This window comes from Poecilia reticulata, linkage group LG16, assembly GCF_000633615.1.
Source record: "Poecilia reticulata strain Guanapo linkage group LG16, Guppy_female_1.0+MT, whole genome shotgun sequence".
Taxonomy (NCBI): domain Eukaryota; kingdom Metazoa; phylum Chordata; class Actinopteri; order Cyprinodontiformes; family Poeciliidae; genus Poecilia; species Poecilia reticulata.
Window position 1 is genome coordinate 12,780,443 of NC_024346.1, and position 15,397 is coordinate 12,795,839.

At 40.5% G+C, this 15,397-nt stretch overlaps 1 protein-coding gene across 3 annotated transcripts in view; it reads right to left on the minus strand.

The window, feature by feature from the left end:
* Positions 1-15,369, minus strand: part of LOC103477969 (lissencephaly-1 homolog) — a 16,672-nt gene extending 1,303 nt beyond the window's left edge. Inside the window, exons 1-12 of one of the 3 annotated variants that reach the window (XM_008431372.1) lie at positions 15,287-15,369; positions 15,055-15,187; positions 8,712-8,830; positions 7,024-7,256; positions 6,521-6,644; positions 6,248-6,369; positions 4,411-4,497; positions 4,230-4,319; positions 3,858-3,946; positions 2,564-2,786; positions 2,376-2,498; positions 2,069-2,234 (exon numbers count right to left, since the gene is read on the minus strand). In XM_008431372.1, the coding sequence (XP_008429594.1) occupies positions 2,069-2,234; positions 2,376-2,498; positions 2,564-2,786; positions 3,858-3,946; positions 4,230-4,319; positions 4,411-4,497; positions 6,248-6,369; positions 6,521-6,644; positions 7,024-7,256; positions 8,712-8,830; positions 15,055-15,144 (1,466 nt within the window). In that variant the 5' untranslated portion in view covers positions 15,145-15,187; positions 15,287-15,369. Of the gene's footprint in view, positions 1-2,068; positions 2,235-2,375; positions 2,499-2,563; positions 2,787-3,857; positions 3,947-4,229; positions 4,320-4,410; positions 4,498-6,247; positions 6,370-6,520; positions 6,645-7,023; positions 7,257-8,711; positions 8,831-10,100; positions 10,163-10,261; positions 10,360-15,054; positions 15,188-15,286 lie in introns of those variants that run through there. The other 2 variants (XM_008431373.2, XM_017309449.1) reach the window with 2 other exon arrangements.
* Positions 15,370-15,397: the final 28 nt, after the last annotated feature.

The following is a 15,397-nucleotide window of genomic DNA, read 5'->3' on the forward strand; positions in this document are numbered from 1 at the left end:
ACACACACACACACACACACAATATGCTTCATGCTTCAGATCAATACGTACTCATGTCTTAGAACAGTCTAGTCAAAGTCCAGACCTAAATGCAACTGAGAATCCATGGCAAGACTTGTTTTGCAAAAAAGAAATGAAGATGTCAAAATATAAAATATATACTTGCAGCATCAGATGGTTCTCCATAACATATTGGTGGTTGAATTCAAATGCTTGTAAAACTTTTTAGATTAATTGTAAAAACAAGTTTGAAAACCACATATCATTTTATTCCGCTAATATTGGTTGCTTTATCACATAAGATTCTAATAAAACACAAGGACATTTGTGGTTGTAAGCTTGCAGAAATGTAAAAAAAAAAGTTTAAGAGGTGTGAATACTTTTTCATTTTTGGTTCATTTTGATACAGATGTTTTCTTTAAATGTGCAATCGGTCGCTGTTTTATATGCAAGGTGCAAACTAACACGATGAATAAGCACAAACTGATACAAAAATACCACAGGAAACAAAACTTTTAAAAATCTCTCACGTATTTCTCTAATAAGTTAATGTTCCACAAATTACAGGGTTCAATCTTGTCATTAAGTTTTCCATCATCTGTGTAATGTCTATCCATAAAACTTTGAGAAGGAATGTGTTTGTAGTTTACATTATGATAATATGGTCCTTAGTTTTGCATAAAATAATCAATTCAGAAAGCAGCCGGTTTGCTTTAGTGGTTCAGTTTAGATATTCAGATTTTTTAGATAGAATAAGTTCAGAAAACAAAACTAATTTCCATTCCCTCGCTCTTCCCATTCTCCTCAGAGTGATTTAAATTCCAGGTTAAGAAATAATTAGTTTTCAACACTTATCGGGACCCAAATTACTTCCTAAAAAGTAAACATAATTGAAGCAATTTTGGAATCTTTTCTTTACTTTTTAAAGAGATGAAAGTGTCAAACTTTTAAGTTTTAGCTTCCTGCTCATTTCTGTAAGCCACTCTTCAAGATGGGAAAGACTAGAGGACTCAAAGAGAATTAAAAAGCCTCACCACATAGTCATGAGGACAGTAAAGGGATGAAAAAACAAACACTGGAGCTCACAGTTAGTGCATCTGCAGCAAAGATTGGCATCTTGGAGTCTCCATGACGACAGTTTATTTTAAAAGTGACTATTCTTGAACAGGTTAGTATAGGTCTATGGCAGGGGTGGGCAACTCCAGGCCTCGAGGGCCGGACTCCTGCAACTTTTAGATGTGTCTCAACTTCAACACACCTGAGTCAAATAATGAGGTCGTTAGCAGGACTCTGAAGAACCTGACTGCACTTAGGAGGTGATTCAGCTGTTGGATTCAAGTGTGTTGGACCAGGGAGACGTCTAAGAGTTGCGGGACACTGGCCCTCGAGGACCAGGATTGCCCACCCCAGGTCTATGGGCTACACAAAACATGTTCATTACATTATTTTTTCACAAAATCATTCTTAGATAATGAGATTTTAGTCTGGTCAGTTCTGCCTACTTGAGCTGTTCTATGGCATCTTGTCACTTTAAATCCAAAGAAGTCGCTGGTGGCCACGACCCCAACTCAAAGTTTACACTTATATGTGAAAATGGCTGCAAACAGATGTGCAACTATACAACTGTACATATTAGAAAAGCAGAAGTAGAGAGTGGTGAAACCAGCTGACAGAGTGTGCTGGAACTCCGCTTGGGTTGCTAGGTGACAGTCTGGGTTTGGCAGGGGTTGCTAAGCAACGGGCTGGGTTTCAATTGGCTGCTGATTTGTGACATTTCATTTGGAAGGTTTTTGAAAAGGCTCATTGTCCAGACACAAAAAAGTATGAACTTATTTTCGATAAATGCTGGGTGTTTATTTTAATCACTGGAAGTGTTTTTAGAAGCAGTAGAAACCCAAATGGAAGTATAAAAATGTGTAAAATGTGAATTTTGCACGATAGATCCCCTTTAAGGCAGTTGCCAGTAATCACAGAGGGCGCTCCATGTTGCCAGGTCTGCACTGCACAGGAACCCACAAATTTAAATAAGAAACTCTGGATCTGAAATGCTGGTAAGAGCCGAACCCACCCGTTTTTCCCAGAACTGGGGAGCTGCTCCCACACTACGAGGTCTCGGCCGCCGGTCACCCAGCGGTGGTCTCCGCTACCAGTCGTCCACGCCGCGAAGCAGAGGATTCTGGGAGCATCCGGCCAGGTCAGGGAGGCCAGATATCGACACTGAGGCAGAGAGAACACTGCAGAGAGGAGGAAGTGATTAAAGGTTTGGAGGTCAGCAGAGGGGCACAGAGTGGTTTCGACTTAAGTCCTTATTGTGTTTTCACGCTCAGAGCGGCAGGAGGAGCTTCTGGCTGCGCACACTTTAATCTTTGACTCACAGTTAAGGGAGCTCTCTCCGTTTGCCAGGTCGTAGCAGGAGCCAATTAGGATGCCCCCCGTCTGGTGAACACAATCTGTCACGCCGGTGATGCTGCTGTGATTGGTCAGCCTGGATATCACTCCTGTGGTAATTGAACAGATGTTAGTCGGGAGGATTATGCAGATTTCCCGAACATCTGCGGCTCACCTGTCCTCCAGTGCAGGATCTTGATGGAGGCTCGACCGTACGCCAGGACCACCCGGTCCCCGCGCGGGCTGAGCGTCAGTCGGCCCTCCGGCCCCCCGCTGAGGCCCGTCACCGGGCTGCTCCAGTGGTGCAGCAGCTGGAGGGGGTCTCGCTCCCAGCGCCGGTTCTCCCACACAGACACCCCCCCCTCAGCCGAGCCACTGAACACCAGAGGACCCTGAGACTGTGGAGGGCACCAGAGACATGGTTGTCATGGTGATTCAAGTCCTTACCCAGCGTTGCCTGTGTGTGTGTGTGTGTGTGTGTGTGTGTGTGTGTGTGTGTGTGTGTGTGTGTGTGTGTGTGTGTTGCATGTATGTTTGTGAAAATGGAATTAAAGTGAATATTTTAAGATGTTTTTCATTCCGCTGCTGGTTATAAATGGATTGTGTGCTTTGCATGAGAAACAACAAAGAGGGTGACAATAATGTGTGATGCTTTAATGCTTTAGGCGTATTATGATGTTTGCAAATTGAAAAAAAATATAAAAAAACTGTGCATGTGCAGCTCTGGGTTTCAGTTTTCATAAAAGCCTCCTTTTTGCTAAAAGAAAAACAAACAGCATGCTCTAAAATTGGACCAGCTCCACAGCCTGGATCTCAGCGAATATCTTTATATCCGTTTGAAAGCAACCAATAAAGAAAAGCTGAAAGTGTGGAAACTTGCCAGCTGTATTTTTTTGAAAATAAGCTTTTTATCTTCAAAATTAACAATACAAAATGTTCTAAATATATTGAAAACACTGGTAAAAGCATGATTAAGTCTCAGTTTGAACGTCATTGGGGTGAAGGAGAGTGCTATCCTGAAAAAATAAATCAGAAGATCTGACTCATTAAATCACAAAACTCTGAAAACAATAATATACATCACCATTATCTTGATGTGTATGACATCTAAATGGGACCTTTAAACAGGAGCTCAGGAGTTCCACAGGGAACCATTTTAGGTCCCGTCCATTTTAGTTTAGTTTTATATCTGACTTTTTAAGACCCATATAGATAAATAAAAATTAATAATAACATCAATACATTATATTTAAACCAATAAATTGTATTGGTTTATAGGTGGATTCTAACTATGTGAACGACTTTATTCAATCAAGACTGCATCCAGCTGAGTTTGCATTTTATTTCCTTTTAATTGAAATGTCCTAGCAGGGATTGCGTGTTCAAATTAGTCAGAGGCCAGAAGGCCTTCATGTAAATGGCATCGGCTGCTTTTTCACACTGATTACGACCAAATAAACACGACGCACCTGGATGGAGGTGACTGCTTCCTCATGTGCCTTGACTGACTGGCAGTTTTGGAAAGTGTGCCAGCTCCAGGCTTGAACTTTCCCCCCGTCTGCAGGGTGACAGAGTGTGAGGTTAACGTGAGAAGACAGGCGACTGGCAGTCATTATCGCTGGTCACAGCTGACACACCTGAGCCAGACAGCCAAATCGACCCAAACGCATTGCGCTACAGTAACTTGGTGGCAGATGATGCCACAGAGTCAGACTCGGCAGGGATATGAGTAAAGACGTAAACACGGACTTGGGATGAAATTGTGCACATGCGTCAACGGAAACAGACCAATTATTCTGTCCGCTGTGTCGCTTGCACTTTGTGCCCTGGCAGAAACACACCTGAACCGGTGATGATGTAGCCGTCCCCCTCAGGCGCGAAGGAGAGCGCAGTCACGGCGTTGAACGTGTAGATGGACTTAACACACTGCCCTGAGGGGAACAGCAAAATGCTGTTTAATTGACAACAAGCAGGCCATTATATTTCAAGAAAGTAAATCTTGTGTTGGTGTGGTAAGCATACCGATGCTCAGGGCCCAGATCTTCACGTTGCAGTCTGCAGAGCCGCTCAAAATAAACCTCTCTTTGTCAGACAAGGACAGGGACCTGGCTGCAGAGACAGACAGAGAGCAATCAAAAAAACTGAAAAATTATTCTGAAATATACAATACTGTACACAATTTTAAACACTTTGTTTCCTTATAAAGTAATTCCAGGAATCTAGATTTCCTGTAGAGTTTAAAGGTGATCATTATGTTTCCTTGAACAAGTTAGAATAGGCCCATGATCTACACAAAATATTTTTCCCATAATCATTCTCACATAATGAGATTTCAGTTTGGTCAGTTCTGCCTATTTTGAGCTGTTTTAGGGACTCTTGTCACTTTAAATTCAAATAAGTTGTTGCTGGTCACACCCCGCTGTAAATCTTTGAAAAGCAGAAGTGGAGCCTCCTGCGTAAAAAAACCAAGAATGCAGCAAGTGGTTTTTGGACGGTAAGTCAACAACAAAACAATTGTCTTTTACAGCAGCCATTGTACCGCACAGCTGACCAAATGTGTTGGAGCTCCACTTGGGCTCAGCTGGGGTTGCTAGGCAACATCGCAGTGGCCGTCGATTGTGACTTATCAGGAGCTTTAACTTCCTGACAGATGCTGCTTCAATATTTCTTTCCTCACTGTTGCCTTCAATGGACACTCTAATGTCTCCTGCAACAAAACACGCCCACAGCATGACGCTGCCACCCCGGTACTTCACAGGTGGGTCGACGTTCTTAGACTTGTAAGCTTTCTCCTCCTCCCTCCAAATTCAAATGAGCTTTCTATGACCAAACTCTTCAGCTTTAGATCACAGTACGTACAGGCCTGTCACAATAACAAATGTGATTAACTGTCCCAGTAATTATTGCGATAAAACAATTTTTTATTGATACACTGATAATGGCGTATTAGTGCAAGTTCGCCCTCCCAACAATCAAAAACTTTAATTTTGTAAAGAACTCTTAAGACTGGAACAGGAAGATATTTTAGATACCCAAAATAAAACACAATAATAAAAAACAATAAAGTAGAAATAAAAACACACACAACCGAAACCTTAACTAAAACTTATTATAATGTCATTAATAAACTCATTTTAAATGATCATGTGATTAATTGATTAACAGTTTATTGCGACGGGGTTAAGTACATGTCAGAAAATTCAGATTTTTGCCCCTGTGTGAATCCACCACCCGCTCTGATCTGCCTTTCTGTTCATCGTTTCGCTGTGGACAGTGACACCCTCTCACCAGCTTCAGCCACAATCTTTGTAACGCCTTTTGCTTTTCTTCTGGGGCAAAAATTCACATTTCCCACCTAAACACATTCAACTCTGGAAACAAAATTACTCCAGAACCCTGAAGCAATATCGCACAAGGCCACATTCAAGCATTACAAAAGGGTTTTATTGCCTTGGGAGCAAAGCATAAAGAAACCAGGGATGACTCAAAACTTTTGCACTGTGCCGCAGATGAGAGGAAGTGATGATGCATAAAAGGATAAAGGAGAAAAATCACAAGAAATAGACGGAGAGGACGTGTTTGTGCAAAAGAAGAAAAATAATCTCATTAGCAGGGGAAGTGCTGTAGGACTGCGCTGCACTTCTACGCTGGGTGCTTTAAGCCGGAGAAGGGAGGGAAGCCAGCGAGTCGAATGATGGAAGGCTGCCTGCTTCAGACAGACAGTGAACTCTCCAAAGTGTCTATTGAGGTTATTTCTCAGCGGAGTTGATCTGATGAACTGCTCCTATAATTACCAGGCCGCAGGACACGGGCATTACTCAGCCGCAGCCAGCCCACATGAGCATCTGAGCGTACTCACCCAGCCTCCTGCAATACTCGGGGGGAGGCGCAGACAGGCAGGTGACTCCGCCGGTGTGGCCCCCGAGGTTCTTCTGCTCTGTTGCCGTGGGAACGTGCCACACCTTCACCGTCGTGTCTCGACTTGGGTGGAGGTCAGGAGTTGGAAAGTAAATTACAAGAGATCAGGAAGGAAAAATAAATGTGGTGGAATGACGGCGAGCGCCTATTAGGAGATAAATTAGGAGGAAGGCTCACTTCGCCCATCCATTATGCAAATGGCGCGCCGCTTTACCTTCCCGAAACCACCAGGTTGTCAACAGCAACTACACTGGTGACTATGTCATTGTGACCCTCCAGGAGCCTCAAGCGAAACCGCGCTTTCTCCCAGGACGCTTTGAGGGATGAAAACTCTGTTTCTGCAAAAAAAAAAAAAAGAAACAAGGAAATGATTTGTGCAATTAGCAGAGTTGACTCATCAGCACCCTGCCTTGTTAATCTACAGTACACGACTCCTCGGTATGGATTAGTGCGGCGACGCGGCTGCTGCTGCAAAGCGTGGGGCTAAATTAGCTCCATGGATGCAAAACGTGGGCCTTGTCTTCAGGGAAGCACAACTCAGCCTGTTGGTTTTAATCCTGGCTGCCACACGAGCTTGTTAGGACTCCTCGGGGGCATACGTGTGTAATCTGGTTTTAGATGGTAATCGAAAATTAGGGTGCTGCTTTGCTCTTTTAGCTCCCTGAGATAAAGTGTAATGCCAGTCTTCTCCGTCTCGTTTTTTGCAAATTAGCCCACCTTCCTGCCGCAGCAGCTCTTCTGGAGAGCATCCTGACTCCTCTCTGCTCTGAAGTGACACATTGGCCGGTTCAGCCGCATCCTGCGGTCCTGCCGTCTCTCCTTCGTTTCCTCCTGCCACCCTCTGCCTGGCAGCCGGCGCTGGCGTTCCTGCAGCTTTGGACTCAGCTTCTCCCTTAAGGATCTTGGAGGCTGGAGGCGTTTGTGATGAAAGGGTCTCGGGGGCATCTTCCCTGTGCCAGGGCAGAAAACAGGAGCTGAATAAATAATCAAGATGCAAACTGCACATAGCAACCTTTACATCCTCGTATCCCTTGGCCATTTTCACATGTTGTCAGATTACAACCACAGACTCTGGTTTTTGTTTCATATTCTTATGTGAGAAACAAACTGTAGTCCACAATTGTTAAAGGAAAATGATGCGGGATTTCAGCATTTTGTGGAAATAACCTGAAAGTAGGGCTGGACAATAAATCAATAACAATATATATAGAGATAAACACGGAATCAAAATCAATAGATAATATATCTGATGGAATATTCAATAAATTCACTGAACTCCAGAACCGAACAGCATTCTGGGTAATGTGGGCAGAGGAAAGGCTTGAACCACTCAACTTCTCACGGCCAGCTAAACAAAGGGAAAGTCACCAACTAACTCACTCGCTCTTTGGTTACCTAGCAACAGCTTGCTGAATAACTTGTGGTTACCTAGCAACAGCCTGTTGAGTAACCGACGCAGCAGCAGTTTAAAGTTTGGCTGCTGTGCCTCATAACTGCTTAAAAATAAAAAAAACTACGGCATAGAGTGAAAACTGTGGGTAAAACAGGAAATGTTATGCCACCAGTTTGCCAGTATTTCAAATGTTTAAAATAAAAAACGAATCAATATCGACTGATATGAAACGCTTATGTGAAACTATTTTCACCATCTCATCCAGTACTAGTTAAAAGTTTGTCATCCAATTGTTTTCTCTGGAAAATTTGCACTTGTGAACTTTAACGAGACACTTTTCTTTGTTCTTTAAACATGAGGACAGTTTTTCTTTTGTAGAAATCAAAAATTATAAGCAATCTTTTCTTAAAGAATCATGTAATATTTGCAACTCTAACGTCTTATTTAACTGAGCTAAAGGCAAAACGGCTCCTTCAGTTTTAAAGGGTGCAGACTCCTCCCAAAAATATGTTGAAACTGGTGGCTGCAACCAAATAAAATCTGAAAAAAACCCCAAGAGGCATCGTCAACAAGGAGACTGGGTTGTGGATTCTGTTTTACACAATGGGGCGCATCACACACATCACATCTGAACTTGATGATTAAGACAATTAAGAGCTCCAATATGGAGGATGACATCGGTGATTAATGTTTACATGACACACTATAAACAAGAGGAAGTTCTCGTTATCTGAAAGTACCAGAGGATTTGACCTCCTGTGTGTCTGGATAGACATGCAAAAAAGATCAAAGGCTTCAAAGTGAATGTTGTTGCTTTTGAAAAATTACGCTTCTCTCCATATGTATCCCACCATTACACACACACACACACACACACACACACACACACACGCACGCACACACACACACACACACACATACACACACACACACACACGCACACATACACACACACACACACACACACACGCACACACACACACCAACGGGCACCTCTCCCTCACTTCCTTACACTTGTCTTTTCATCTTCTCCTTATTTCCGTCTCCCACAATCCCAAGAGTTTGCTGCGGGCCAGAAAGCTGCAGCTGAAGCTCAGCCAATCTGGAACGCAGCTCCGCCTTCCTGGAGATCTGACAGGAGAAAGTCAAGAGATTGGTAGTAAGAGCAAGCTGCTAAATCCACAAGTTGTTTATATCCTGTTTATATGCACAACCAGATCACTCGGTCTGTCTCCGTCTATTAGACTGCAGCTTGGAACATACGCTGTCTGACTGGGGGCTTTGAAATATGCATGTCTGAATAAGTTAGATGTCAAGTGTACATCAAGTGTCTGTTTTCCCTGTTAAAGGCAGCACACTCCACCAACCTTACACAGCTCATCACACCGTCAAGAGCTACTCTGCATCTGAAAACAACTGGAAATCTCTGGTGGTTTGATGCTGCTGATGGCAGCGTGGCTTTTCTTTCTTTAGTTTTTGGTCTGTGTGAGGCTGCAAACACCACATTTTAATTGGCTTTAAAAATACATGGCAGTGCAGCCCACAAAGTATCAAACCTCCAGGATCGAGCTAGACTGAAAAAGGGATGGTTTTAAAAAAAATTTTATGGTTGATAGAAGGACGAATTGCATTTGTACTCAATTTTCTGGAGTACAAATGCATCAACCACCACAGACAATACTGTGAGAAAGTACTTGTTTCTTACAGTTTTTGCTTTGTTTTTATCTCATTCAAAAAGTTCTTACGATCAAATGATTTAACAGAGACAAAATCAGGCACATAAATACACTTTGAAGTGTTTTTCAAAAAGTGATTTTGTAATTAGAGAACAAAAGTTATCCACACAGCACCAGGTTGGGTTTGACAGCTTCCCCCCCCCCTAATTTAAATCATCATTTGAAAGTTTGTCATGTTAAAATTTGTTTAATGATTTAAAACATGGGCTGCACAGTGGTGAAGATGGTAGTACTGTTGCTTTGTAGCAAGATGGTCCTTGGTTCAAATCCTGGCCTGTGTGGAAATAAGAATTAAGCAATACCGATTCCATTATTGATCTTACTCATCGATTTGATTTGTCTCATTGAGTTAGGAAACAAACTCTTTAATAAAATGCACCATAATGCATTCGATTCAAACAAAATTAAAGCTGGCTTTAAAAAATAAGAATTCCTCTGTCAAATTAATATTTTAACATTAAATGTATCTTCTTGCACAACAGGTTTTGGGAAGACAAATTGACAGGTTTGTCTTTTGGGGGAGGACCTTTAAAGATCTGAGGAGTCTCCAGCTGTGGAAAACATTCTCTCAGTTGTGTATTGTTATTTATTTTAACCTCTGTCGTTTTACTCCTTCGTGCCAAAAATATGTTTTTTATGCAGAAATGTGGGTCTGGTAATAATACCTGCTAGGTTGTTTTCAAAAGATGCTTTTAATCTCACAAACGAGCCTCATCGGAACCCATATTTTAATTTATTGAATATGCCTGTAAATATTAATATGAGATAGAGATTATTCATACATTATAACGCTAACACACTACGACCTGGAGGAGTTTAACTTTACCTGGGACAATCATGGCAGGAAACGCTTTGCTCGAAGTTCCCCCCTTCGAGTCACCGACGTTGCTAAGCAACGTATCAAATACAGTACTTTACGTTCGTACAAATCAGACAGTTGTTTGCTGTGTGGCCAACTGCTGGAGGACGTTGGAGGCATTTCAATCTTTAATTGTGATTAAAGCTCTGTTGCAACCGGACCTAGAATCGTTTCTCTTTTTTTTTTTTTCGTGAAATGTAACCATACTTTGGAGCGTTTCTGCCGCGACGCCATCTTAAATATTTTCTAGACTACTACGTTATCACGAAAATACGTCTCACGTTATCGGAACCGACAAGCAGTTTAAAATTACGTGATTTGTCGTGCTCCACACAGAAGCTATTGCTCCGCTTTGAGTCAGGAATATCGGTGGTCGGGAAAATGACATAATTATACAAATAATCAGAAAAAGACACATCCCTTTGCATTTATTTGTCTGAACTACGACAGCTAGATGTTAAGCTGTGGTTTCACAGGTCAGTAAAAGGTTTTCATTTAAAAAAAATACCGAGAAAGAGTGAAGTTGGTCAGTTATGCTAGCTTGGACTTTAACTTTAACATGTGCTACGCAGCTTCCTGTGTTTCGGTTCAGTTAACACTAAAATACCCACAATCCATACAATCATGTTTAAATTAGCTAATAGCTAGTCAACCATGGCAGTGTTCAGACTGTATTCAATAATATTTTTAATGATAGTAAAATAAACATCAAGTCTGAAAACATAAAACTCTTATGGACTTTTTTTGCGGAAGAAATTTTTTTATTTTTTAGTGTTGATGTTCCTGAATACACTTGAATGTAACTTTTGCTCTGTGCTAGTGGAGCTGTTGTCAGCTGGTCACCATGGCAACGGGTCACCAAAATACAAGTGGTTTTAAGCTGTTTAACACCTGGTTTTTGGGAGTATTTTCCCTTTTTTGTGGCGCACTGCAGCGGCTGTAAGATCTTAAAGTTCAATAAACGACAAAAACTGGACTAATTGCCTCGTTAGTTGGTAGAACATGGGGATATTTATAATAGTCATCAAATATGATGAAATATTTTAAAAAGTGTAGGAGTCATATTTTGTTAAACTTTAACAAACCAACCAAGGAGCCTGGAGCAATTATGTAAAATTATTGATCAATACAAAAGAGAAATTTGTGTAGTCCTCTCTTGCGTCGTGACAGACCTGACAGAAACCAAGCTGTTTTATAGATTTATTTCCAGGGAGAATACATGTTTTGCACGTCAAAACACTGGCAATTTTCTCAGCTTTAAATTGAGCCATATTTTATAGAAATCATATAAGAAATAAGGGCAATGCAACTATTTTTGTGACCGTGACTCAATGCATAATAGCGGTGGCAAGTAATTAGTCTTTTAAAACTGACCCTTGGTAGAACATGGGGATATTTATAATAGTCATCAAATATGATGAAATATTTTCTCTATGTGTGTAGAAATAAAAAGCAGAAAAAACAAAAGAAACTAATAAAAGGACAAATACTTTTCACAACATTTATTTTTTTAAAACACATGCTTTTGATGCTTTTTTTCTTTTTAAATTATGCCTTCAAAGAAGCCTCAGCACATTTTTCTTTTTTATGTGCCATTGTGAAACAGAAGAAATACATCACAACTCGCAGCTCAGATCTAAAAACCAGAAGTAGGAATCCGCCTGGAAAAGCCAGGTGAGTGCAACTCTAGTTGGTAGCAGTGCTGTAGGGTGAAGCTCGGCGGACGTTAAAAACTCAAACACACCTCTGATAGAAGTCATTCTTGGACCCCAAAGGTTTGAAAATGTCTCATTCAGTGAGAGCTTCAGATTTTCAGGGGGGAGGTCTGTCACAGTCAATTTCAGAGTGAATTTATCTAGTCTCTGCATCTTTATACTCTCCCAACTCTCCTGCTACATTCACTCAACCACCAGAGAAGAGAACAAAAAAAAACTTTTGCAATTTCTTCTCACTTCACTGTTACCTCCAAAAACTGCTTTGTTAAATTTTTTACTTCAGTTCAGAAAAGAAATAACTCAGTAATGTCGACTGCTTTATAGCTGAATAAGAAAATCTCAAAACTGTTTTCCAAAGCAGCAGCAGCACACTAATTTTAGACCTGATAAGACTTGAATTTCAGCAGAAACACCCCCAAACACCTGAACAGTTTTGGGTACATATTTCACAATCGTTTAATCAATATCAGATTTAATATATGAATGATGAATTTGACATTTTTGAAGTCATTATCCCTGAGGGAGGTATTCTAATATTCACATCATATGTATGCAAATACTTCATGACATTCCTTGTGGTAAAAAGAACTGTAGGAAGCTGCCAATTACTATTAATAACCACTATTTTTCCACTGCTGAGCCGTTTCATTAATTTTTTGTACTTTTCTCACATGCTGACATGTTGATTGTAGCTTTTTTTATATCAGCGAGACGCCTTCTCTTAATTAAAAATGCAATGCAATCTAACAAAACTGGTGGTATTATTAGGGTTGTAAAATTGACTGAGTAGCATTCCAGTTCTTTATTTCTTTTGCTCTCAGTGGTCAGTAGGCTGCACATCATTACTACACATAAGGCAGAATTATCACCTTGTTTACAACATCAATAAAAATGGAAATTCAGAAGCTTTGTGAAAATAAAATTTTGACGTACTTATGAACAAAATGCAAATAAGTCAAAGCTTTTGGCAATAGGAGCAGAAGTGCATAAAATAAACATTAAAATGCAATATAAAAAAAAATAGAAAATTGTTAGAGAAAATGTTGGTTTTAAGACGATCACCTTAACTTTTTAAAGCAGTATATGATTAGCACAAATGAAAATAAATCTAATTGTCACATTGTTGATTAAACTGGGTTTTCTAAAGGACACCATCAGGTTTAGCCACATGGGAAGGAAGGACAAAAACAAACTTTATGAGATTCTTTATTTCACCTGTTCAGAAACGGCATTGCAAAGGGAAGCCACTCGGTTCGTTCTTTCCAAAAGCACAGACCTTCAGGTGTGCAAAATAAGTGATATTAATTTAATCAGATGTTACTTTTAATTTAGCAGATCTTTGTTGAAGTCTCTTACACTCAGCAACCATTTCCAAATACAATGAAACAATTATTTTTGTAATATTGAGTGTTGCAAGAAGAAAAGGGATCACTAAGAAGACAGGTGAGCTTACAACAAAGGGTTGGTAAGGTATTAAAATAACACGTCGCTTTAGAAGTCGCTTTGTCTTTGAGACTCCAAGAAAAGAAATTTGAGGAAATCTACAAGGGATGGAAATAATACAGAACCCAAAGATGCTCTTCTGATGTAATTATGCTTTATTTTTAAATCCAAATTTAGTACTCTGTCTGCCTGTCCATCTTTACGTATTGTTTTAAATACATTTTATTTCTCATACAGTGCCTTGCTAAAGTATTAACAATCCTTGCATGTTTTTACATGGATCATTTTAAAAATATGTTCTGAATAAAAATTTTGAAGTACGGTGTGTATTTGTGATCATCATTTGTTCCCTTCATGATAGCACATAAAAAGATACGAATGTGCTGAAATTCCTTTGAAGAAATCAAACATTAAAGTCAAAGAAACCATCAAAACAGTGTTTTTTTATATAAATAAAGTAATGCAAAAAGGTATTTGCCCTCTTACAGATTTCTTGTTTTTTCTTTTTTGTAATGTTTAAATGTTTTATACCCACTTGTCCTAGCAGGGTCACTAGTGCCTGTCTCCAGTAGTCACTGGGCGAAAGGTGACAGGTCACCAGTCCAGAACAGGGCAACGTAGCGGCATCACAAACGAGCATGCAGACACTCACTCACATCTAAAGATCATTTAGAGAGACCAATTAACTTGACAGTCTTGATTTTCGCACTGTGGGATGAAGCCAGAGTACCCAGAGAGAATGCGAGCCTCCACACTCAAACTCCATATAGACTGGGATTTGAACCAAGGTCCATCTTGCTGCAAGGTTATGGTCCTACCAACTGCACCATTAAGCAGCCTAAAATAAACTCCTAATAAATATAAATACTTTAGCATGACACTGTACACTGTAGCGACTGAAATCTATAATAAATGTCACCCAGGTCAATGTTTTCCACTAACAATCCACTGTAAAGACCAAGTGAACCAGAAGGACACATTATGAAGGTGTTATGCTTGTGTTTGGTTAGTTGTGTGTCAGTTCAGGGTCTCATATATGTAACCTTCACCCTGTGTGTTTTTATCCTCCCAATGAGGAGCTGCAGGAGCAGCTCAGCAAAGACAAATCCGTGGTGTAGGGCACATCATTTTTTTCCACTGCATTTAGATTGTGACCTTTTATAAGAAGAGACTTTCCTGAAGTCTGCGGTAATTATTTTCCCCTGATACGCTCTGTTTAACGTCTGATTATCAGATCTGCTCAGATCCCTGGGCAAGAACTGTCAAATTATTCATAGCACTATTATTAATTCATGTTAATCACTGCCTTTATGAAGCCAACGCTGTTATTTCAAGAATAACACGCATTCATAACCATTTCTACAGCCCAGAAAACCAATTTGAGCCATGGTCTTTATAAAGTCTCTCTTGTAAACGAGATATTGGCTCTCAATGAGGCAAACTTTATAAATAAAACTCAAATTAATAGAGAAAAAGTGACAGCAGTAGTCCCCAAACTGGTGTTTTCTCAATCCTAAACCCACCACAGCCCCTTTCATCAGAGGGGAGGTCATACAGGGAGAGTCACATGAACACGAAAAGCCAGATGAAGTGTTTCTGTACCTTGTATTTCTCCTCTGGGCTCAGACTGATTTTTATTTCCAGATTTCCAATCTGCCTTAACTTCTTCTGCAGCTTCCTCACCTCCCCCATCTGAAGCTCTAGCGGTGTCTAAGGCCCCGCGGGTTGGCCAAGACTACAAAAAATGAAACTAAGTGTTCAGAAAGTCTCACATGGGCAATATCTGTACAGAAAACAATGCATAAAGCCAGTCTGGATGTGTCTGCAGGATTACCGCTCTGATCTATTCGGGAGACGTGTCGCCGGATGTTGACGTTCCGCTGAAAAACGTATAACTGTCCCTGCAGCGACACCCAGTGGCCAGCAGAGGTATGACTAAACGAAA